This window comes from Cuculus canorus, chromosome 2 (assembly GCF_017976375.1).
Source record: "Cuculus canorus isolate bCucCan1 chromosome 2, bCucCan1.pri, whole genome shotgun sequence".
Lineage (NCBI taxonomy): Eukaryota > Metazoa > Chordata > Aves > Cuculiformes > Cuculidae > Cuculus > Cuculus canorus.
Window position 1 is genome coordinate 65,596,537 of NC_071402.1, and position 26,724 is coordinate 65,623,260.

The 26,724-nt window shown below is 39.0% G+C and overlaps 1 protein-coding gene across 2 annotated transcripts in view; it reads right to left on the reverse strand.

The window, feature by feature from the left end:
* Positions 1 to 26,724, reverse strand: part of GABBR2 (gamma-aminobutyric acid type B receptor subunit 2) — a 476,939-nt gene that overhangs the window by 11,396 nt on the left and 438,819 nt on the right. For both annotated transcript variants that reach the window (XM_054057392.1, XM_054057393.1), the window contains exons 15-17: positions 16,727 to 16,951; positions 9,696 to 9,878; positions 7,185 to 7,314 (exon numbers count right to left, since the gene is read on the reverse strand). In XM_054057392.1, the coding sequence (XP_053913367.1) occupies positions 7,185 to 7,314; positions 9,696 to 9,878; positions 16,727 to 16,951 (538 nt within the window). The remainder of the gene's footprint in view (positions 1 to 7,184; positions 7,315 to 9,695; positions 9,879 to 16,726; positions 16,952 to 26,724) is intronic.

The following is a 26,724-nucleotide window of genomic DNA, read 5'->3' on the forward strand; positions in this document are numbered from 1 at the left end:
CAGTAAAAGAGACCTAAGGAATTCAGTTGTAGCAAGAAGGGTGCTTAAAAGGACGATATGACAGGATTAAGTGATGGTTTAGTTGTGAAGGGAGGACAGCAAAGAGCAAAATCTGACAGTGGCTAAGATAAGCAATGAAGTCTATCAGGCAGCCTGGAGTTTGCTGGTGTGGCATTTGCTGTCACAAGTTCAGTTTTTATTTTCTGTATATCACATTTCTATGTATATTGAGTTTGACATTTGCATAAAAGCCTTGTGATGTCTATAAACAGACACGTAGAAAAAAACACTTTTTACTTCCATGATTAAAAAGCATGTTCAATCCTGAGCTGATCTAAGCTGACAATGAAAACTGCTGACTTTATGGTATAGACCAAAGTTAAAATTTGAGTAAACTTTGTAATTAGGGGTGGAAAAGGTCTATTATTTAACTACGTCAGGGTTCCAACTCCTTTGGCCAAGGAAGAAATTTAACCTTTTACAAAGCCACTGAAGAGACAATTCTTCAGCAAATGACTGGAACATTCAGCTATTGGGCTTAAGGAGTATGTGATTTCATGTATTAATCTGTGTTGTATTCCCATAAAGGGGTTTCTTGTGCTTTCAGCTGTGCTGTGTGTGTGAGAAAGAGAGAGAGAAGGAGGTGGTCCCTGTCAAAAAGGTGGGGGATTTAGTTTAAAGTAGAGCTGAAATCATATATTCCCTGCCTACTCACCTCTCAACACCAACAGCCCATATATCACTCTGTGTTATTCTTAATAGATCCTTTTCTACCACTCTTGCAGATGACTCCCTTAATACACTGCATACATTTCTATATACAAGGTCACCACATTCCAGTTTTAATGTACCAGGTTAAGAAAATACAGATGAAATACACATAAAACTGTCACAATGTTGAGGTTTTTTAATTTTTATTTTGCTTCTTTCAAATACAAATGAAGTTGGGTAATTGTTATTTGTTAAGATTTTTGAGAGAAGAGTTGTTTGATTTTTATTCTACAGCTATGGAAACTAGAACAGCTTTTTTTCTTTTATCTTTTTTTTTTTTTCTTTTTTTTTCTTTCTTTTACATTTACCTTTCATTTAAATACTGAAAAGGAAAATTCCCACTTAGTCATATGCTTCCAGGAGCTGGAGCTTAAAGAAAAAATGCTATCACCATATGTATTTAAAAAAATTAAGGATGGAGGAAACTTTTTAATATACATGAACAATGAAAAGAAAATAAATTAAGGGTAACGGTAAACATTTGAATTCTCAGTTTCCCCTGGAAAGTGTAGCACTGTTTTTAGTACTTCTCTATCTTTTCTTTTTCTGTTCATTAAATATGCCACTTGAAAAATGCCCTTCATTCTAAGGGTACTGTCTGCCGCTGCAGATGCTACTGAATAAGTTGCACTGTGAATTCAGAACTGAATTTACATTAGCCAGAAGCACTTTCTAAGTAATTTTCACCTTCGTAGACCTCAAATTGGAACTCAGAAGTCTGGATAAGTGATGCCTGAGCACTTTCCATTCAGAAACCATTGGGAGAAAAGACAAATAGATCTCAAGGGCCTCACATGGCACTCACTGATGGGTTCATTAGAAAACAAAACCTGCTGCCCAGTTGTCAGTGAGAGCCAGAAGGCTTTAGCTCAGTACCTTTGCCTACTTGCAGTAGAGAAATAACTTCCAATTACAAAGCCCTGAGCTGCAAGAGCACATCCGATGCTGGCTGCGGAAAGGCTCAGTGAGGAGGTCACTGCTCCCAGCTGCTTGCCTCTCCTTCTGCCAGGGGTGATGCTTGCTTCAGACCTGCTGTACATATAATTATTCTGCAACCTGGTGCTGTTAAAATTACCTGGGCTAGTTTAAATGCATCGAGAATTTTAACGTCTCCTGTTCAGCTGCAGGCAGAAAACACCAGGTGACTGCCGCTGCTGCAATTTCTTCCAAGAGTTTTGAGCCTGTCTTTCTTTAGCTAGAAGTTTGTTCTGTTGACATTTTGTACACTGCAGCTTTATTGGACATCTTCATCATTACACTTTAGTTCCAGTATTATTCTGATGGGTTACAATTTCATGGTAGAACTGCTGTTCACCCCACATCTTTCAATTCCACTTCTGTTTTCTCTTTGCTAGAAAGCATATATTATGTTTCACAAAGAAGAAAGTGTGATTTAATAGTGACTTATAAGAGCTGGCAGAGACAACCTTGATGGTTTACTAAAGATCTCTAGAAATTTTAAAGCTAAAGGTAGATTTTTAAAAAATCTACTGCAATTTTTCACATTTCTGTTGTTTGGACCATGATGCAAGACTAGTCAGTTTCTGCTTTTTGCATGAACAGGATGAAAAGGCAGTAAAGCGAAAGGAAAAATTAAAATGATGATATGATCTGCTGACCCAGGCAGTCTAAAACATGAATTCTGATAGTTATAGTTTGAAAGGAAGATTTTCTTTAAAAGAAAAGTCAACAAGATTCTCCTGTGATTAATGCTACTTTAAATCAGAAGAAACTCTTTTTACTGCAGATTTATTTCTGTGCGGGAAAGTCAGGCACTGAACCTCTGGCAGTTTGGTCTCCTTGTTGAAACAGAAAAAACCCTCCAACTTCAGGATTGGAATGTATTTGCTGGATTGTATCTAGTATAGTAGAAACTACTTATCTCTTTACGTCCCTATATACAAAGGATATAATGAACTATATCCTTTGTTCCTTTAAAGTCTTGTACATCTATTTCTGAAAGCCTCTCCTTTGAATCTGTGGTTTCAATCTCAAGCTTAATGCTTGACTCACACTAACTTCATAGAAGTAATATCCCCCCCCCGCTTCTCACAGATGAACTCTGTTTTCCTTCGCATTTACAAGAAACATGTCTTTGAAATCTGTTTTTCTTTCAGCTGTTTTTACATGGAGAGAAACTAACATTAGGAAACATTGGAGTGGAGTGACAACTGACAGTATGTAGGCATATCTGACATGCAAATGAATGCTCCCAGTTCATTTATAGCAATGAGTAAAGACTATTTTCCGGCTCCAAACAGAAAAGGCTTTCTGAGCAAGCTTGGGTGCATGCAGAGAGAGAACTCACAAAAAAGGTTTGTTCTTAAGTGGAGACTATTGCAAGGCTGTCTTTTGCTTCTTATGTACTTTCCACAGTATGGCTATCATTCATTAATTTTCCCAATAGGTTACTCAGAAATGTACTGACAAAGGTAGAAATAAATGGAGATTATCTTGTAGGATTTCTTCTGAGCTTGGCTTTATGTGAAACTCTTGCAATCTATGAATCATTCATGCAGAAATAATTTCATGCAATAAAATGTCAAATAGAAGTCAAATAGAGTAAGATGCTAAGATTCCAAGTGTGGCAAAATTAGCTAACCCTGCCTCAAACCACATACTGTCATCCTTCTGTATTTTTCTCCTCAGTAATGTTTACCTCTGCAGAAACTTGCATGGTACAAATAACTTCTATCTTCACAAAGTCCCTCCTGTTTCTGGCACAGTGGCTACATGGGTGTAGAGAGACCTTTTCTGAAGTTCTGGTTTGTGCCCATGCCAGTATGTTTCTTCCCTGGAGCTGTGCAGCACAACCTTCCTCTTTACACAGCATCACAGTTACAAGCATTTGTCCTCCTTTTTCCAAATGTCAGCCTGGAAAACTCAGCCCTGTCTCCAAGCTTGGCTCTCCTTACTGACTGGAACAGCCAGTTAAAGGAACTGCCAGAGCCAAGAATTGGTCTCACCCACAGCCCATCTCTGCCTCAAACCCAGGCTGTAATGAGGCTCTGCTCCTCAAGCAAGGTGACCACATCCTGCAAACAACAAGCCTGGGGAGAAGCTAATGAGCTGTGCACAGAACCGAGGTCACTAGCAGACACAGTGACTCAAAATCACCTGAGTAATGTGTCAAATGAAGTTAAGGGGATGACCTTTTAAAATCATCCAGTGAAGTCATTTCAGGTCCCAGAGCCGCCATCCATGGTGCACGTTGAGAACTGTTAGACCACATAAAGCTCTCTGGCAGCGCAGACAAAATCTGCGTTAATAAAAAGCAATCAAACCATAAACTACAAACCACATTTCCTAACATTTTTTCTCACATAGCCAATTGCTGCAGATGTCTCAGGGACATTGGATAATATCTCTTTTTAAATGAGACATACCAAATTGAAATGCACTGTAAAGAAGGACTACCCATGCCAGCAAAGAGCTCTCGGGCTACACCAGGAGCTGCTGCTGTTAACAGCTAATCAAGAACTCCAAAACTACTCCCTTGCCTTGAAGGGAAGAATCAAATAATCTTCTTTGGCACTTGCCTATAGGAGTTAGGAATTTTAACCGTGGACAATTTCTACAGATCAGAAACCTACTGAAGTGTACTACGACATTAAAGTTTGATTAGGACTTGTTCGAGATGCTTTGCATAAGTCCTGTGTTATTGTCTGTTCTCTGAAGTGCAGTGCCCTGAATTGGTGTAAGCAATAGCAATGGGGATGCAGACACATTACATCGCATTCTCTATGTGAACTCCTTCAGAACAGCAAGGTATTTTATAAAGAATATTGATGCAGGTTTCAGCCATGTCGGCAATACAAATGTGGCAAATGATCTGCTATGATTTTTAGCTCCAAGTCAGCTGTTATTTTTAGTATCTCTCTTCACTGTCCTTCTCTCTCATCTCACAGTTTTTACAAGGTCCAATGTAGGCACAAACCTTGTCATTACCTTAAAAACAACATTGGACTGGCTTCCCCAGTTGCATGGTGGAGGTGAAAGATATGGTCACTTCTAGGTCATGCTAATAAATTATTCACAGTTCTGAAGCTTTGCTCAAGTACCACCAAGGGGTACATAATTTCAATGTTCTGTAGTTTCATTTACAGAAAGTTACATGAAATACATAGCTACAGAAAGCATAGTTATGTCAGTCAGAGTTAGCTTTCCTGTAGCCGTAGGGGCCAGAATTTTTTTAAGTACCATTTAAGTGATGTCTGTTTGCATCTGCACAGAAGCAGCAGTGACTCAGCACCATGAATTCTCCAAAGCCTTGTTATTTTGATTGGAATGGCAAATTTAAATTAAGCACATAGGTTGACTATTGGGAATGGAAGCAGTGAGGGAAATACAGAGGAGATTCAGATGTGTTGCTAAAGGACAGGGAAATGGGGAAAGACAGAAAACAAGAGGCAAAAGAAACAGAAATGTAAGGATGGAAAAAGGCTAGCAAGGGTTGTTAAAGACGGTGGCTCAGAGCCTGAAAGTACTTGATGTCGCTTGAGTCAGGATCAGGATACTCCATGCTCATGTTTAGGGCATTTGCCATCAGGCATGGGACCATGTTTCAAATTCCTGTTGCAAATTGGGATCCAGGTCTTTCTCATTCCTGGGTGAATGGATGCTCTAACCTGTTCAATATAAACATGACCAAGGGAAAACATCCTAATTTTCCTTCCCCTTTTTTTGTGCAGAGCTTTATGTGCTAGGTCTGTTCAGAAAACTGTGTCCAGCAACTTCAGAAGAATATCTAATCTGTAGATTTCAAATAGTTCCAAGCTACTCTGTACATTAAGCCTCTGTACATACAGATGATTTTAAATACATGCCCTGCAGCAGAAATGTTGAAGTTTGGAACCTGTACTGGGGGAAACTTAGGACCATTGACAATCTTGGATGCTTCTGTGTAATGTCAATGTCTTTTGTAGATACAGCCACAAGTAAGTGCAGAAAGGTTATATTTTCTCCCTGATTTCTCTGCCAGCATCCTACTACTAATGGAGTGCAACCTGCTGTGGGAAGCATCCCATCCTAAATTTATATTCAGCGTATCTCTTGAGAATCATTTTTATTTCTCATACCCAAACTCAGACGGGCATTTGGCACAATGTAATGTATCTTTTCAGCTTGAAGTATTATTCATGATTTATCATTTTTCCTGCAGCAACTGACAAGAGTGGAATATTCTATGTGTTCCTTTCAAACACTTGGTAAAACTGCCTCATCCCACTCACTGATGTTAGTGCTTGCTGCTGATCTCAGCTCAATAATCACACGCCTCCAGCAGCTATTTACGTTTTCCTTTTCCTCCTTTTCCCCCTTCTGTTTTTCAATTTTAAAAAGGACACTGGGAACTCTATGGAGCTCTTCCTTTTTTTTTTTTTTTTTTTTTTTGCCACAAGTTACACAACCAAGCGTATACCCAAGCTAAAACAAAAGGTGCATGAAAAAGTAACCTTATCCAACAAAAATTACAATATACTTCAAAATATATATGAACTGTTGCTGTTCTAAAATTATTCTCCAACAGCTAGATTTATGGGAGTACCTTCTGTTCCACTTAACAAAGCTTACGCTGCCACGACAGTGAGAAGCCTGAGCCTAGCATTGCAACAAATATGCAAGGCTATGACTTCTTAACCCAGGGCAACTAGGTTTTCACATACTATCGTAATATACAGCTCTACAAAGTCACAGAGTAGATCCATTTTAGAGTCAGAAATGGAAGCTAGGTGTCCTGCCTTCCACTTTAGTGCACTATGCATCAGATCTTATTACTTCCCAAAAGTAAAATAGCTTTAATGGAAGCAATTCTTTTGTATGTATTTCTTCAGGGAGCGATGCAAGAGAAACAACCTAGGAATATTACAGCGGTCATGAAATCTTTTTTTTATCAGTTCCTAGGGAAGAATTTCCATACATGAGTGCTTCCAATACCACCTTTAGAGTCCAAATCAGCACTAAAATATTTACATGCTTCTCTTCTATGTGCTTGATAACAGCGTCCAAAAGCAGGATTTGAACATCCTACTCAGATCAGCACATATTAAACTGGGCTTCCTACTGCTGAAGGCTGGCTCAACTAACTCTCACAAGATCTGAAACATTCTGTGACTGCCTCCCTCCACGCAGCATGGAAAACTTGACTTCTGAACACATGCACACTTTTAAAAAATTTCCACTTTACCATATGTGTTATATACACAGGGCATACAATAGAATACACACAAACAGAGGAATTACTACTCAGTGGGTACCATATAGCCTATTATGTGAATCCGTGTACTTTCAGTAATGGAACCAAAAAATTTAAAGCTTTATGTTACCAAGGTCCATGCGCTCTAGAACCAATCCAAAGAGACCGCTATTCAAAATCTTGGTGGGTTGAGCCACTAATGGATTTTACTAACTCTCACCTTTGCTGTCTGTGAAGTTCCGTATACTAAGAATGTCATTAAGATCCTGATAGTGGTTCTGCTTAATGTATGTTGTTTTCTCTGGAGTGTCTTGAAGCTGCATTGTGACCTCTTCCAAGTCTTTGTCCAGCTGCAAAATAGAAAGAGTATGAATCCCTAAAAATTCGAGTCATTGCTTCAGGTATCTGCTGTAACTGCATAGTTTTCTATAATTCGACTAGAAGGCAGGCAGTAATGCAATTACCATACCGTACCAAATACAATTTTCTTATAGCACTACAACATTACCTCTAAAAATCAAGTTACAACTAACAAACCATGTTCAGCTGTGATATTACACGTAGGACAGAAGTAAAATAAGCTTTAGTAGTTGACAGTTTAAGCAATTCACTGCTGAATAAGAAAGAAATGGGAAAGCCCAGTCTGAAAACCTCTGAACTATTTATTATTTATGCGTACAAATGTGGCATGCATAGCTACAACTTCTTTGTTGAGTCAATCAAATTACTGAACATACAGGAGAATATAAGTGAGCTACAGCATCGGGGGTGTGTCCAGTTCAGTCAACGCTACTGGGAATGTTTTCTTTTCCTAAAGATTATTTTTACTCCTTTTACTTTTCTTAGAGAGATTCCCATTAGATGCTTTGTTTATGTCTCTGTGTGAACGTGAAATTTCAAAGAAAGAAAATCCAACTCACAGTTTTTACTTTTAGGGCTGAGAATACTCTATATTTTTGTGATTTGAAAATTAACTGTATGGTTTATACCTTTTCTGTCTTAAGCTGTGTAGTCTGATGGCTAGCATTAAACTGCCATTGCAAGCATATCTTTCCAGGAGGGAAAAGATGGATATAAGAGGAAAGGAAAGAAACAAAAATCCCAGACCTCTCTCTCCCCAGAAGCATCATTTTAGACCGGAAGGAGAGTGAGAGAAGGAAAGACATTTTCTAGCTAGAAGAGGCAGAGTAGAAATGCTGGTTTGGTACACCTCTATCTTTTAGCACTGAGTTGAACACAGGGCGCTCTCCCCAGAGGCTAACTTGTATTCAATTGATTACAACCCTAGTAGAAAATAAACAGATACAAACATCTTATGGGCAATTTGGGATGCTCTCCATGAACAGTTGTCCAGGGTGTGGTGTCCAGAGTATGTTCCACTCACTGTGGGGCTAACTGGATTTAAAAAGTACTGAATTTATATTTACATTGTTTCTTTATAGAACTGTGACATAGCAACTCAAAGTAGATAAACCAGAAATGTAGCTACTACTCATGGTAGGGCATGCTCCAAATCCCCATTGACAGTGAAACTCTGTTTGGACTTATGCTTCTGAGTATTTAATCTATTTAAGCAAAGTCTAAAGAGAGAGCAGGGTCCTGCCTGCAGTAACATGGCTCAATTGCCCTGACCAGCAATGTGATCACCATCACGAGCCTTCCAAGACGTAGACTGACATCTTGTGAGTTAGGAGGCTTAGCAGAAAAGCTACAGCAGAATAAAGAAACTGAAACAGCCAGTAGCCAGCTGAGCCTTCATTAAAAATTGCAAAGCTCTCACATGAAATGGACTTGTCAAAGCTGAACTAAATTTCTTCAAAAACACAGGGATAACTTTTGCTTTTGGAGTCTTTGGTAATCTAAATTAATTAATTTGGTTACCTGGCAATGAACTTTAGTTAAGATCTGGATGAAGAAGTACCAGATGCAATAAAATACCTTTTTTTCAAGGTATGAGAATACTTTATAAGGTAGGCCAGAACATGTTAATTTTGGTAATATTTAGATCACTCATTGTTATCTTGTCTCACAAAAAGGGCAGTCTTCAAGGCTGATTTGTCATTATTTGAAGAGTCATGAGCAAGGATGGACATAATTAAAATATACACATTATAGTGCGAATAGAATTCATGCACTTCACATGCATAGCCTTTCTCTTGGCAGAAACTGAAGAAACACCACAGCCTTTGAGCCAGAAGTGTCGCCTTTCATAATTCTAAAGGTCTTTTCTATCTTAAGAAAATATGTAATTCTGTTTCAAGGTAGATGTAAAAAACTGTCTAGCAAGTTTTTGAGCGAGCGCTCAGAGAAGCTAAGAAATAACAGCAAAGGCAGTCTCTGAACTCAGCCATAAACAGGAACAAAGATAGCTCTTTAAGTGCCCCTGGGGCTTCAGGTCTGCTTTGCGCCTGCAAGTAAAGCTTGTGCTTCCAGAGCTATTGCTCTGTTGTGCTCAGCCCATCCATGCAAGGCAGCAGGGTAATTTGCCTATTATAAATAAATAAGGGAAGTTTCATTTTAATTTGCAAAGGCATATTTTCATTTTATCACACCTGCTAAATATTTGCTGTATTAATTAGCTATCAATATAAATGATCTGTTTCCTATTCGTTCAATATTTTGCTAAAAGCTAAATTTTTCATCTAAAAAGTAGTCGACATTTAAGCAGATACCATAACTGCACAAAAATAATTTAAAAAAATGCCTAGGCAGTATATACAATAAACAATACCTCTGTGATTTTCATTCTCAAGCGGTGGTTCTCTGACTGCAATCCTTCTAGCCGAGATGTGCTGGCTTGATTGACGCTGGTGACTGATGTTGATGTTTTTGAATCTTCTTTCTTTTGATTTTGAGTGAACTGAAATCGTCTGTTCTGTGTGGCTGCATCTGGATTTGTCCTCAGTGTGATGAGCTGAAAGGTTTAAAGCCTTCAGAAATCCTGACAGCTTTATTTTTGCAGCTATTTCTTTTGTATCTCAAAATATTGAAAGGTAAACCCAGTGCTCCTTTCTACTTTCAAGTGCAAAATTCTGGAAAGTGAGCTCTGCTTGCCATCTGCAGTACTTTAGAAAAATTCTGAATAACTTTACAGAACAATCAAAAAGAATTTTGCAAAGGCGAATGTTCAAAAAAATTAGGGAAAACTCATTTAAAATACATTTATCTGGATATTAAGTATGTTAAAATATATTTTAATATTTAATCAAACACGTATTTGTCCTTAATTGTTGTCTTTATTCTTTCAAAGGATATATTCCTTCATTAAGAAAAAAACCCAACCCAATTCCTTCTCTTCTGAAGCACAATTTCATCTGAAGTTTCTCCCTTCCTACTGTTACAAGTAACACTCAAGCTGAGAGAGGCATGAGCCAGGAGTATTTTCAGAAAAAACCCATGGGAGATTGCACTCTTGAGATAACAGAAACTTAATTAGGTTTTAGTGACCCAAAATAAAGCAAATCTGTCCAAATCAATTAAATAAGCCACTTTAAAAAAAAGGTTAACCTTAAACATATTTAATTCAAGCAAATATAAGTAAGATTTAACACACAGTGACAATGTGAAAATATCACCTCAACATGAGAAGAGAAAGCTATTAGCTGTTAGGCAAGAGGGGGAAAGCTTCTCAGATTACTCTAGAGAATACAGAATTGATGATTACTTGCCAAGAAGCATATTTGTATACAGATGTGCTGGTTTTGGCTGGGACAGAGTTAATTTTCTTAATGGCTCTTTGTGCTGGAAACAGTCTTGATAACACAGGGATGTTTTAGTTATTGCTGAACAGTGTTTACAGAGAGTCAAGGCTTCTTCTGTCTCACGCCACCCCACTGACGAGTACACTGGGAATGCACAAGAAGCTGGGAGGTGACAAGGCTGGAAAAGCTGACCCCAAACCACCAAAGGGATAGTCCATACCATATGATGTCATGCTTAGAAATGTAAAGCTGGGGGAAGAGGAAAGAAAGGGGACAATCTGAATGACGGTGGGTTTTTTCCTTCCTAAGTAACCATTATGTGTGTTGGATCCCTGTTTCCTGGAAATGGATAAACACCTGTCTGCCGATGGGAAGCAGTGAATGAATTCCTTCCTTTGCTTTGCTTGTGTGCGCAGCTTTTTTTTTTTTTTCCTTACTTATTAAACCATCTTTATCTCAACTCATGAGTTTTCTCACTTTCACTCTTCTGATTCTTTCTCTGTCCCACTGGGTGGGAGTGAGCCAGCTGCTGTGTGGGGCATAGTTGCCAGCTGGGGGTTAAACCACTATAACAGTCAAAGCTAAAGGAGCTCCCTGTCCTGACAGCATTGTCTAATATCATAAATCCAAAGGTGTTGAGCTGGGAGAAGAGAGAAGGGGCAATCATTTTTTAAGAACAGCACAGTCAGATTTTGTGGTATAGACCCACTTTAGAATTGGTTCCACTTGTTCTTCAGAGCATGAGACTGTTCTGCTGCTGTGGTGGCATGAAATAAAGACCTAACTTCTGACAGAGAAGACACTGAAGCATTTGGTCCCTGACATGTATTTACAGATCAAGTGCACAGATTGGGATGATGCTTCAAGAGAACTAATTGCAGTTTTTCAGGTGATAAGGGAGACGGAGGAGGCTGAGGTACTCAATAACTTCTTCACTTCGGTCTTTACTTGTAAAACTCGCCTTCAGAAATTCCAGACTCTTAAGAGCCCTAAAAGAAGTTAATGTAATTTGATGAGGTGTATGCTGAAGGATGTAGGGAGATGGCCAATGTCATTGTGAGGCCACTCTCAATTACCTTTGGATGGTGATCAAGACACGTTCCTGTGGATGAGGAGAAAGGAAGTATCACAACTGTGTTTGAGGGAGGCGAGAAGAAGGATTTGGGGGACTACTGCCTAATGACCTTCACATCAGTCCATGGAAGGTGGAACAGCAAATCCTCCTGGGAACCACTTCCAAACATATTAAGAACAAGAGGGTGATTGGAAGCAGTCATTGTTGATTTATGAAGGGGCAATTCTGCTTGACCAACCTGACAGATTTCTTCAGTGATACGACTGGGCTGGCAGATGAGGGGGAGGGAAGAGAGTTATTTTTTTTTGCTTTAAACAAAGAACTCAACATTGTCTCTTACAATGTTCTCACAGTCAAACTGATGAAGTAGGGACTAATTAGTGAGGTGGGCTGAAAAACTAGATAAACTGCCAGGTTCAAAGGATTGTGGAAGCCAGTCACTAGTACTGTACCTGAAGGGTTCACACAAGGACCAATACTGTTTAACATCTTTATTAATGACCTGGATGGTGGGACAGAGCACAGCCTCAGCAAGTTTGCAGATGATACTCAAATAGGAGGAAGGGATGATACACTGGATGACTGTGATCCAGTGGAATGCTGAAAGACTGGAGATTGGGCCCAACAGGAATGTCCTCAAGCTGAACAATGGGAAATGCCAAGTCCTGCCCTTGGGGAGGAAGAAACCATTGGCAACTACCCTTACAGGCTGGGTCATGTTGGGATGGAAAGTAGCTTTTACTATAAAGGCACTGGGATTGTAGATACCGGCTGGAACATGAGCCAGCAGTATCCTGGGAAAATGAAGATGATTCTTCCTTTCTACTCAGCTCTGGTAAGAGCACACCTTAAGTGCGGTGTCCGGGTTTGGGCACCCAGTACAAGAGAGAGATGGGCATACAGAATAAAGTCCAGTGAAGTGCCACAAAGGTGCTGAAAAGGATTGTAGACTTTATGATACAAGTAGAGGCTGAGGATTGCCTAGCCTTGAGATGGAAGAGAGCAGAGGAGACATTATTCAAGTGTATAAATGATAGGACAGAGTAAAGAGGATGAAGCCAGACTTTTTGCAGTGGAAGGAAGGGAGGCACAAGCTGAAACCCAGGAAATTTCATTTAAACATCAGAGAAAAACTTTTTCTACTATGACTGCAGTCAAATGCTGGAATAGGTCCTCAGAGAGGTTGGGGAGTATTCATCTCTGAAGACAATCAAGACCAAACTGCTCATGGCCCCAAGAAGACTGCTGTAGCTGAGCCTTCCTAGAGTCCCCACCTCTCCTCTCTCCCATTTCTTTGATTCTAATTAGGCTGATTGTAATGACCGGTGTGTCTAACTCCCAGACCAAAAACTGTATTAAAATGAAGTTAAAGGTGAAAAACAGTAATTACAAGGCTTCTTAAATTAGCAGGAAATATGTTACAAGATCAAAGTTTTGCAATATGATGTTGTGTAAGTTCAAACTAAATATAAGACAGAGGCATAGCCATCCATCAATTGACTCATCTTTTTCTGGGAGATTTTAGTCAAAGACTGGATGTTTTGCCACAAGGACATATGCACTAATGAATTCATTCTGTGGATTAGATTGAAAAGTACATGGGCAATGTTGTTGGCTGACTGTACAAGGGATGAGGAGAGATGAGCTTTTTTTTTCTGGCCATAAAATCAGTGGAACTTGTGTCTTGCTGTCTTGCATCTATGTAGTTTAAATTTCTGCTAAGAGTCAATGCTGAATATCTACAGAGTCAATGCCAAATAGGCCAAAATTGCCACCAACACAGAAAAAAAGTTTTTATCTTGGTCCTTTAGAACTGATTTTTACTTGCTGCACTACAGGAAACTGGATTAGAATTAATGTGCTAATGCCAATGCAATCAATGATTGTATGAACTTGGTGGGTGACTAGAAGTGAGCACAGTGTTCTGTCTCTAAAGGAATGAAGCAGATAAAACAAAAGGACGTTGACTTTTGATAAACAAGGATAAACATGAGAAAATTAATTAATGAAGAAAGAATACGTATTAGGATTGCTTCTTTGAAAGAAGTGGGGATTATGATGAAAAATACTATAGCCCTATTCACCATTAAAAGGATAACTAGGCATAGCAGTTAGTTCTAACAGGAAATATAAACATAATGCATGTTTGAATTGTGCAGATAATTTCTACAAGATATTCTCGAACCTAGAAATATAGGATAGTTTAAAAAATGTTTGGACATTTTCTGATCAGATAACAAGAATGTCTACTGTTACTGTAAATGGGATGCAGTATAATGGATATCAACATTTGTACTTGAGGGTACCTTTAAATGGAGAAAGCAATAAACAATTTTTTCCTCATCTATCTTACTCTACTATAGGATTTTACACATATTTCTTCTAAGGCACTCAGCACTGAATAAAGTTGTAATGGATGAGGTGGACATTTAATTGTAGAAGTACAGTACTGGCCAGGTTACAAGTAAATAATATTAGTAGAGCTGACAAGAAGTAAGAGGAAAATGTCATGTTTCTTCCCTAGTTTGCCTACATAGTTGCCTATCCAGATCCATAAAACGGTTGTAGGGCAAAAACTGAATTCCAAGGCTGTTGGAAGGCCCAGGAGACTGCTGAAGATCAGTTAAATGTTAAATATTTTGCTTTGTATAGCAGAGAAGTAGAACTACTCACCTGGCCCTAAACTCTCATTACTGCTTGCATTTGTCTGGCCTTAGTTTAACAAACGAAAAAGTCTTCAATATCATCTCCTGTGCCTGGTGAGCCACAGGCTTTAGTATTTTACTTCCTACATTGCTGCAATTGCACTAATTGACTACATACTTGTTAAGGGCGGAGACTTGGTGCCTCTCTCACACTGATTTCTTACCCTGATGTACAAATTGAGTGGTGTCAGATCTAATCATCTGCAGGGTCCAGCCAGGTTACTGTGAAACCTGTGCTGGCACAGGCTGTAGGAAAGAGTGCTTGCCAGCTGTTCCGCTCTAACTGTGGCACAGCATGATGAGAAAAAAATATAGGGCAAAATATATGAGTATAAGAAGAGGAACTCTCCAGCTGTGAAAGCACTCACATGGGCATCAGAAGTGCTACGTTCCAGCTCCTGCTTCAGCCGTTGTTTTTGTACCTGATCCAATGACCATATTTAACACAAAATAGCTAAGTGTTTGGAAACCTGCCAATACATGGAATGAGATGAAGTATTTCATGCTAGAAGGCTATGGTTCATGTTTGTATTTTGAGTAGAAAGAACTGAGAGGAAAAATGAGGGCAGGGTAATTGGGGTTTGAAAGAGCAGATGAAGGGGTTAAAAAAAGGAAACAGAAAGGCCGTTTCAGAGTCTGTGGCAGCAGAAAAGGACAGGCAAAGGAGCATGAAAGCAAAGAGGCAGAAGAGCATGTCACAGTATTAATAATATTTTCTCTTTGAAGAGAGTTCTGACATTCTTTGGAGGTATTTTTGGTATCACAGTTTTAATATGCATTTTCATACAGCTTACACACTGAAGCCTTGCAGTATTTCTAAGTACTCTCCATTGCTGTGTTTGTGAATGTTCCTTTAATTTAGAATGAAATTGTGATTTTTTTTTTCCCCAAAGATCCAGAATAAGAGTATGACTATATATGTTTCTGCAGCTTTTCAGTTTTTGAGAAGTGAATTGCAGAACTTGTAAACCCATCCTGGTTAGTTGGTACTGAAGAATGAATTGCTTTGCTCCTTTTGCAGATCAGAAGTCAGCTTCCATTGCCAGTTTGTGCCTCTAATTTCTTTCAGAGGGAACATTTTGACACAAATTTATTACCTTGTTTCTTTTTACACACAGTTCTTGGTCCCTTTGTTAGATCCATCACCAGGAGTGCCACTTAGCATCAGAACCTATTCACTACAATTTACTCAATACATTGATTGAACATGAAGTAGTAAAGTGTTGCAATCTTTTTATCACTGCTCATCTGAAAAACCTAAACCCAAATTCCACAGGTGAAAGGCCCTGTAGCTTGATTCTTGCCTTGCAAATGTTTCAGACGTCCAACCGCGTGCATATCTGATTCAGGGGGATAAGCTAGGTTTATTCAAGTTACTTAAAATAAATACAGTCATACATTTTATGTTAAAATATCAAATACATTCTCCAGAGCCTGTTGCTTTTGTAAAGTAAACTTATGTAGAAACCAGTTTTCCTTTCATTCTAGATCATACTAATGTCTAAAGCTTAACCCTGAAAACAATATAATCAAGTTACAGCCTTCTGTGGGTAAATGCCTTCTCAGTTTTTCCAACAATGCTCAACAAAAACATCCTCGGAGCCCAAAAAAGCAAAAAGAAACAAAAGCATATGACTCTCAGTCTATGCCTCAGTCCATTAATATACTCATTATTAAAAATATCTTTATTTTTAATAAAAAAAATTGTTTCAGCATCTGTAGCATGCACACAGTTTTCCTTTGAGGTACTGATAAAGCCTTTTTGTACCACCATGTCCAAATACCTTAGAGGTTTCAACATAGTTGGCCTTATATCCTGCTAGTGAACTCAAAAAGTCTTACTATTTTACAGGCATAGAAGCAGAGACTGTAACTATCTTGCTTTTACACAAAAATATGGCAATCAACAACTGGACCTGTCCCTCCCAAATTCCTACTTTACCACCCTTTCAAAAAGTTCCTAAAAGTTGGAAATGAAGACTGTTCCATTGAAATTACAGAAAACAACCTTTGTTTCCCTAGTCACAGATTCAGTAGAAATAAAGACATTAGAAACCCATGTATTCACACTCCTGTAACTTTGCATATTCCAGTTTCTCCAGAATCTCATGAGGCTTTGTCGTTCCTTGCAGGACTCAGAGACAAGAGATTATAGATGGGCTTGGCTTAGAACTCATGCATCCACTGTGCTTGAAAAGGCAATGAACTTTTACATACTAAATCACAATTACAAAACAGAAAGGAAAAAAAATCCAGCCCCATGCTAAATAAATTCACCTACCTTAGGTACAAACACGAGGCAGAGAGTAATGGTGCTGCAGAATATTATGACTAAAGCAACGATGCAGAACTGCACATTGGGTTGGTCCCGAGTAAGGAATGAAACAGCAGCACCAATAATACACATTATCCCCACGTTGTACACACTCATTCCAATGTACTTGCTATCATTCAGAGCAGGGATGCTGACGTTTCGCGTCTCCCAGGCTAGGAAACACCCAAATAACTGAAACAGTAAAAGAAGGGAAAAAAAGATGGTAATTATAAGAGGAACTGGCTGGCATCCAGAAAAAGCGTTAATTTAAAACTGATATGTTTTATAACCTGACAAATATAAGTGATATTACAATACAGAGATATACACCTACCTTTTACCCAATACCTAATTACTTATGTGATTTGTTCTGCTCACAAGACAGATTCCTGTTCTCACAAGAAAAATGTGAAACTTGGAATTGTTGTGGTGGGAACAAATTTCTCTGAATGCTATTGCTATCTTTATTTTATACTTCTAGTAATTTTTAAGGACAGTTCTTCCTGTTTGTTTCCAAGGATTCCAGTAAAGATACAATGTGCGTTGTTCTTTTAGCTATTTTTAGCAGCTGTTCTCAATATATTCTTATCAATCCAGTCATTCATTGTATGATTATCACCTACATTAATAAACAGCGGTGCCAAGACGCGTCCCATGGGAGACAAATATACAATGTAGAAAGTGCCACCCTAGTTGTTCAGACTACAATTATAACGTCTTTTATTATAGTGGGAGTTGGTAATGGCCTTTCAATTGCAGTTGTCTAATGATTTCTGGCATAAAATATTCCTGTGCCATTTTTTGTTTTGCTTGTTTCTTTGGTGTATTTTTAAATTTTTCCTCCTTTGTTATTTGCAATATGCTTTTGCAATTCAGCAAAGGAAAGTCTTTAGTGTAAGGAAGCTGTCTTCATCCCTTGAAATTGAATTAGATTTTTCCACGGCATGAACTGATGCAAACTATTACTTTCTTTCTCTTGCATTCATCAGAGAAATGATGACAGCACAGTAAAACCATAAACACACTGAAGGCATTGTAAATAGGTAACCTAGCCTGCAAACCCTGGTGAGAGTGTATGGTGCCCTAGGAAGAATGGCAGACAGCAGATTGTGTAGAAGGGAGGGGAAGGACAGAGATAGGAACCATCACTAAGACCCAAGGCATGGTTTCTGTGTTTTCAAGTTTTTTTCTGAGTGCACTGCAAGGACAGACAAGAAGGAGATATGAAAAAGATGTGTTCCCATTGACCTTGGTACCCTCCCTCCCAGGCCAACACATTTATTCACTGCCATGTCATGCAGATAACTGTCTATTTTAAAGAACTGCAACCCTTGTGGTAATCTGGGGAAATAGAGGTGATGATTCCATTTGCAGATTAATTACAGTTGCCTAGAAAAATTTACCTTATGCTTGCTTTTTTTTTCTGGGGGGGGGAAACAATTAAAAATTTTAAAGGTAAATTCCCTGGACTAAAAGAACATTGTTTGGTTGCCAGTCAAGCGCAAGACACTAAAGAACTGACAGTTTTATGTTTGCTGTTCAGAATCAGTTTTGCCCTTGTGTGCTTTCAAACATTTTTGAAGTCCAGTAATAACTGGACTTTAATAACTGCAAATTTCTGTGATTATTTGCTTAGCTTTTATCTCAACTAACAATGGCAACAAACCCAACCATTTGTGACTCAGCTGCTTTGCACTCCCACAGAAACTAGCAAGCTGCAGGCACCTACCTACTCACCCAGGGACTCAATCCAGGACTTACTGCTGAACTGCCAGCTCTGCTCTGCTATGGCTGAGCTTGCTGGCTAGCCTGTTTCGTTCTCTTGCCTACAACACATATGTTACCCCGTCACGTGTTCATGAGCAGACCTGGCTGGAAGGCTTTGGCAGACCAGGCACCTACTCTCAGCCTATGGAACGTGGCAGGCTGGAGGTGCTGCCAAGTCCAGCAAGCCTCTCGCTCACCCAGTTTCCAATGCTGCCATCACTGCCACAGTCCGCATCAAGATACATGGGGAGGGGTTGCCTTTCCCAGTAACAGCAGCAGCAGTTGCCCTTGCAATTCGTACCCAAGTCTTTCTCAGCACCATTTCATAGAATCACAGAATCATGGAATCATAGAATAGTTTGGTTTGGAAGGGACCTTAAAGATCATCGAGTTCCAACCCCCCTGCGCATCTCACTAGATCAGGCTGCCCAGGGCCCCATCCAACCTGGCCCTGAACACTTCCAGGGATGGAGCATCCACAGCTTCCCGCTGGGCAACCTGTGCCAGTGCCTCACCACTCTCATTGTGAAGAAATTCTTCCTTATGTCTAGTCTGAATCTGCCCCTCTCCAGTTTGTACCCGTTCCCCCTCATCCTATCACTACAAGCCTTTGTGAACAGCCCCTCCCCATCTTTCTTGTAGCCCCTTCAGGTACTGGAAGGTCGCTATAAGATCTCCCTGGAGCCTTCTCTTCTCCAGGCTGAACAACCCCAACTCTCTCAGCCTGTCCTCGTATGGAAGGTGCTCCAGCCCTCTGATCATCTTTGTAGCCCTCCTCTGGACCCATTTCAACAGCTCCATATCTTTCTTATGTTGAGGATTCCAGAACTGGACACAGTATTCCAGATGAGGTCTCACAAGAGAGGAATAGAGGGGCAGAATCACCTCCCTTGATCTGCTGGCCATTCCACACACTCCTGCAGAACAGCATCCTTTCCAGAGCACTTCCTTGCCTTCTCGTTGCAGGCCTACCTCTTCTGTTTTACCCTCAAACTCTAGTACTACTACAGCCCACACCTCACTCCAGTCCCTTGCCTCTCCCCCTGCCTTTCCCAGCAGCTGAAGAAGTGCAGGAATTAAAGCAGTGGCTGCTGCAGGAGGAACATGGGAGAGGGCTGCTTTTGTAGGGTCAAGGTATATGTTGACAGCTACCTGGAGGACAGAAGGGTCTCAAAGCAATTCAGCTAGGGCAGCTGAGGTTGGTAATCTGTTTATGAAGCTGGATATTTTTGTGCCAGAGAAGCAGCTCATCCTCTATTACATTTTCTGGAGCCCCTCATGTAAACAAGGTGATGCTTCCAATAAGAAAGGATGGGTCTGGCACCATGCACAGATGGAGCAGAGAACACATAGACTCCTTTGCAGGCTCTGCAGAAACAAATAGCCCACTGTATTGACCTGGCTGTACTGATGATATACACTGACAATATCTCTATTCGGGATATAAACATATTCCTCCCAGGCACTCCACTATCTCAGCAGTTCTCTGTACTCTTGCTGCAGCACAGCTCAGCCGTGCTTCAAATTTACATTTTGCCAGCCCATCAACTGACAAACTGTCTGGTCTGGGCTGAGCTGTTTTGAGGGTTAGAAGGAAACCTTGTGAGTGTGTCTATATCACATTTTTAAAGAGATGAGACCCCTGATTAACTATGGAGAAGATTTCTATCTTCTCTTGCTAAAATTAATTATTAATGAGATTACTAGGGTTGCGGGTCATCCCTCACTCTCCCCCATTTCTCCCAGTATGAACAGATTTCCTTCCAAAAGCATTATCCTGGGAATACAGCCAATAATAACTTAAATGAGGCCAGCTCTTATTGCAAATAATAGGCATGAATTTATAGCTGAGGCAGTTATAAAGTGATCTAAAATATCAATTATAATGGAAAAAGATCATTTGAACAATGTTGTGGAGGTTATGGCTTGGCCTATTCTCATTTATAATTGAGAACAGCATGGAAAATGGTTAAGTATCTTCCAGATGAAAGGAAGATATTTATTTATATGCTAACTAAAGAAAGGGAGAGTCTCTTGAAGCCAATGGGTTTTCTCAGAATGATGCGCTATAAATCTGAGAGTATTGCTTTTGATTTGTATTGGCATTTTGGGTAAAATGCTTGCCTCAGGAAGAGAGCTGTACTTTCCTAAAAGGCTCAGCTCATCTTTGAGACTCATACACGGATAAAAGCTGAGAGTTTTCTACAGCCTGCCACCAGGACAATGGTGATTCCAGAGGTGCTCCTTTTTTTTACCTGCTACAAGTGCCTGCAGAGTTCACTGGGGCTGATAAGATTTCTCCTGAGATAGAGCCTCCCACGAGAAACACGACACTATTTTTCCTCTATTTGCTCTTCTTCTTGACATCCTTCCTGAGGCACCGACAATCTTCGCATGTGAAGGATTCATTGTTATGACTAAAATTCACAAAAATCTCTAAAATGGCTTGGTTGGTGGATGGGATGCAGACATTGTTAGTGAAATGCCCAGATTTCCATGATTCCTTGACAAGTTCTGAATAGGAAATTTAGGAGCTCCAGCTAAAACCACAGACCCTCAGTAACCCAGTTCAACTGCTCTTTACTCCTGATACCTAAACTTTAAACATTAATCTTCCATAACTATATAAATCATACTTGTCATTATGCTTCAGAGTACCTAAGTCTGGAGACTGCTGTGCAATTTAAAGACTATTTGATATTTAAGGCTGCCTGCTGGGATTTGCAACGCAGCTGTCTCTCCTCCTATTGCTCCCAGAGGACTCAAGCTGGTAAAGGCTTCTCAGAACATATCTACATGCTTGGGCCACCCACAAAATAACAGCTAGCCATCTTTGTTCAAGACAATGACGCTGGTGATGACGGTTGCATAGCTTCATGTTTGGACAACATGGCACGACTCCAGATTTTGCCTGAGATGTGCTCCCTAGCCTCACACTAGAGGCTGTCTTGAGAAGGAGCTATCAAACTTCTTTCTTAGCAGTCAGATTTTATGTAATGAGAGACTGACTGTCTTAATTACTTGGGCACTTGCGTGGGATGTTAGTTCTGATCTCTTCTGAGAATTTTGATTAAACATTCTTTAGAGCAGGCATGCATAAACGCACCGGGATGGAGGCAGAGAGCTCTTAGCAGTGCTTATGTGCTAGATTTAGAGGGAGGGAGGACACATCTGTCCCCAGCTCACTTAGGCAGCTCGTACTGGCAGTTACAATTCCTGTCTTAAGGCCCCTGAAGGATCCTGTGGATCATGAATTTGAATATCTTAGGGCTATGCATTCTCCCATAGAAAGCAGTTACCTAAAACTTAAGGAGCACAATAATTCACTGTCATGTCTAGTGGTCTAATTTAAGTCCCTTTAGGGATTTCAACGAAAGGCACATTGAGAATGGGACTAGGAGGGCTCCCTACATTCCTTAGTCATTAGTTTAAAGCCTTTCTCATTTTAATCTACTAAATACACATTGTCTTGATGTAGGAAGTGTCCTAAAATGTTGGTTTAGACTGTCCAGGCAAGATTGGTTGCTTTCATCTTTTGTTTGAGGGTAGGTAGGTTCCATTTGACACTACACTGATGTAGAGCATTATCTCTGCAGTAGTTGATGTGGTGCGTTTAGACTGTATTCAGTGCACCTAAAAGGCCTATGAGACAACCATTGAATAAATCTGAGGAAAACAGCATCTGAAGACAGTGGGATTATACCATTGTGACTGAAGATATAATTCTGGTCACTAAAAGAAATCTATAATAAAGTTCTAGAGGATTAACAGGACTATGAAGAATACAATATTTGTGCGTACAAAGTTTAACAGCCAAAATTTAATTTTTAAAAGACTTGTACTGACTAAATTGTCATAACTGGGAACATAATAAAAGCATTCATAGCTCAAGTATTAGAAAATATTTAACACTATTTTTTCAAAAGTCTACTAGCTGGTTAATTTAAAACCTTTTCACCAGAATGACTACTAAGCGTTGCAACAATAGTTTACAGATCCACATGCATTAATACAATCAAGTGTCTAACTTGCTGTTGTACTCCATAGACTGGCAGATGATAGCCTGGAAATTATTTATCCTCCTCTATTTCCTTTGTCCCTGTACTGCCCTAGAAGTATTTTCTCTATATGTTTCATTTCAAAGTCATGTTAGCTTATACTCTGAACATGGCTTACGAGCCATATGAGGAAAGATAGATAAAGAAAGAGAATTATACTGAGGATATCAGAGAAGAGAAGAGAAGAGAAGAGAAGAGAAGAGAAGAGAAGAGAAGAGAAGAGAAGAGAAGAGAAGAGAAGAGAAGAGAAGAGGAAATACCAGAGGAAAGGTCTCCAGTCCTGTCAGAAGTCATGCTTGCCAATAACTACAGGGTATGCTTTTGGAAAGATTATGTATTGGACTAGGCTGCAGCTTTGCAGCTAATTACTGTATTGTAGTAGCACTTACTGAGCTCACTTGTGGATCACAGCCACGTTGTGCTGCATGAAAGAACAGAAGTAAGCCTTTTTTTCAAAGATCTTACAGCTGGAGGGTTTTTTTTGCTTTGTTTTTGTTTTTTTTTATTGCTTTTTTTTCTGGCTACATTACTGGGAGATTTCCCCTCCTGCTGCCTCTTAAAACAAAGGCAGTTCTGGACTCTGGCCTGTAAATAACTCTCAATCTCAAGTAACCCTGAAGGTGGAGTTGTGTGTTTCCCTACTCCAGTTCATGCACTACATCCAGATCATCCCAGGCACATTTCTATTTCAGTGAAATGGCTGCAGATTTTCTTAAATGAGGATTTGCAAAACAAACAAACAAACGAAAAAAAGCATATTGATATTTCAGGTTTTCACTAGAGAACTGGGCAGTAAAAAACCCTGAGCAATTTTCAGGAAGATGTACAGAAAAGTAATTTTTTTTTTAATTGCTAGTACACCAAGTAAGGTTACCGAACTGAAAAAAAAAACCCTATACCCTTGTATGTCTCCCACCTTCACAGTGAGTAAAATCTGATGTTAAATCATCACTTACTCCCCTGATCTGGTACGAGCCAGCTGTGTTTTTAGTTAATTTTCACAGAGATGCTCTGGATAAACAGTATTAAAGGGAAGATTAATATTTCTATTGAGCATTAGGATAATATCTAAATATTTTCTTAACCGTAAGATATGATATTCAGCTATTCAGTTGAAGGGTCTTCTTTGTCAAGGTCTTGGCAAACTCCCTTTTGCTGCAGGGACTTAGAATGGTGCCCAGGGCACCACGGAAGAGCAGCTGCACAAAACTATGGAAACTAACATGCATCCAGATATAATTTTCCACCTTATACTCCAGCCTCCCAAAACAACAGGTTAATAAAATATTTTCCCTTCTTTCTATTCAGATTGTATCTGACTTTCTTCTGTGAAAATTCTGCTTTGTCATAAAACACCCTATAGTAAGTAGGTTTGAAACAAACATGCTATTGTTTATTAAAGAATACCCATTTGGAATAGCTCTATACTACCTCTGGCATAAGTTTACTATGGACAACACTGTAAAACAATCAAACATCTCTGATAAAAACAAGTGTGTGCTACAATTTAAATCTATTTCTGCAATAAAAAATAGTGCCAGGAGACATGTAAGGGAACACTGCAGTATCTGCAATATTTCAAAAATATATTTCAAGTTTCCTTATGGCCAAAAATTTATCCTACAAAACCATACGGTAATTTATGTTTTGGATGCTAAAACATTTCCAGTGTTTTATTAAAAATTCAACAAGTACCACTATAAACTACTTTTCTCCACTGCAAAGCTTAACTATATTCCTCTCTAATGATTGTTAGATGGACAGATGGGTTGGGGTTAAACAAACCATAAATATAAGCTGAAATCGTGTGAATTAATTGAGCAGGCAGCAGTGCCTTCTTCTGAGTACTCTTTTTGATCATGAAGGGAATTAGGAAAGAATGCAAGTAAATGTGTTAAAAATCAAAGGAATTTTCAGAAAATAATTAAGAATTTTAAACATAATCTGAAGTCTATTCAATTTTCCTGCACATAGAATGTATTAATTTGATAAAGACATTAATTTAGAATAGACATGTCATTGATATAGTATCATATGATAATTGGGAGGGGTTTAGGGAAATCATCTAGCGCTTAAGCAGCAAAGCCACCTATGAGGTCAGACCAGGGTGCTCATAGCTTTACATACTCTGAATTTAAAATCTTCCAAGGATGAAGGCTGATCAACATCTCTGGGCAACCTGCTCCACTGCTTTACCCTCCTCAGAGCAAAAGAGAATTTCTTTATATCCATTCTATATTAAGTAAACAGAGGAAAACAGCCAAAAAGAGGAGTGCATGTTACACACCACAGCTGTAACTGTTCATAAGCAGCTCCCGGGCTAGACATACAAAAAGGGCTTAAGCACCTGAAGCGGTAGCGAGAAGCTACATCCACCACCCAGCAGAGATAGTCAGGTCATCCCTCAGTATCATCTGTAGGTGCCTGAATTCTGCTAGCACCCAAGTTTCTGCTTCTCAGCGTGCTAAGGGCTGTCTGGCCACTGGCTGGGTATTTGCTTATTGGCGCCTGTCACACAACCAACCTCTACTGGAGTTCAAAGAGGCATTTTCAGGCTAGTGAGGTCCATGCACCCTGACCAAGCTGCTCTCCCAACCACGTGCTGACTGAAGACAGTGCTGCTGGGCACTGACTGCAGCCCAAACTCTAAATCATGGTACTTAACTAATTTTTGCAAATCTACTTGCAAAGTGCATGAAAACATTGGAAAATTAATGTTTAGGGATTAGCCAGTAAAGTGAAGGAAGATATTGGAGAAGGGAGCAGGGGAAGCAACAGGAATATTCACAAGCAGTGACTCAAAGATGTTTGGGTATGTACTGTAAACAATCTGCCCTAAGCTTTATAGATGTAAAGAAGCTTTCTTTACCTTAAAAATTGTTTGGTTGCTGGGGAATTTAAAATGAACAAGCAATAAAATTGGACGAAGACTAGACAGAATGCAACAAAGGTTAAAAAGAGAAAATTCATAATAATGATTATGACTAAAATAAAGATAGTGGAAAGGGAAGTTAAATATATAGTAGAAAATGAATGACATTAACAAACCTCATAAGGATTTCTAAAAATGTAAAAGGAATAGTAACAATGATTCATTCCTTGAATGATGACAAATTCAATAGTAATGATGCATGATATGATATGCTTAATGAATAGTTTTGTCCTGTATTAACATATAGATGGAACAATGCATTCACGTATTTCCAAATCAGTGAAATATAGCTTATTCCAGAAGTAAATGAGCTCTTGAAAACCCTGTCAAGGAAAGCTGTTGTAAACAGAGAGATCCAGTAACTTGCATGCAGGAATTTTAGGAACTAATTTAGAAGTTGGACTGCTGGACTTAATTTGTTGATATTTATTGGAATCCTGGCAAAGCTCCACTTCAGATATAAAGAGGCCATATGGGAAAAGAGAAAATGTAACACCTTCAGTGATTATAGAGCTATTACAGTAATTTCTATCCTAAACGAATTAATGAAATGTCTGATGCATGAATTCAGTCAATAAATGACAAAAAAAGAGGATATTGATATATTTCAAAATGCAATGAGATTGCAAGACTGAATAAACATAATCACATTTATTCCCCTTACTTGTATTTCTCAGTAGTATTTGTCTTAATATTCCATAGTATTGTTATTTAAAATAGTATGTTACAAAATCTATATCACAAATTTGAACCAATTGGAATCCAGGTGACAGATCTCAATGTTTAACCGCTAAAGAGAAGCTACTGGAAAAAATAATAGATTTCCAAAATTCCTGACCTAGTGCTGTCCGATATTTGTAAATTGACTTGAAGGAGGCTATAATAAATTCAACTTAGTAATTAGAGAGCCTCAGGAAACAGGGATTCTTTCAGGTTTGAAATTAAGATTGACTATTATCCAAAAGACATATTTTAGTTAAATTAATACTTTATTTGGCTTCATAAATCAATTACAGAGTTGCGTATGTCAACTATAGTGACCAAAAGAGAATCCTGGAATATGAATCATTACAAAGAATTAAATTTCTTATTCTTAGCAACCTTTACCAAGCGCCATGATGTATATGCATCAGTTTTTCCTATTTCCACCTTGAAATACCAATATTTTCACCTTTAGTGAGGTTAGCTAAGGACCATATGTTAAATCT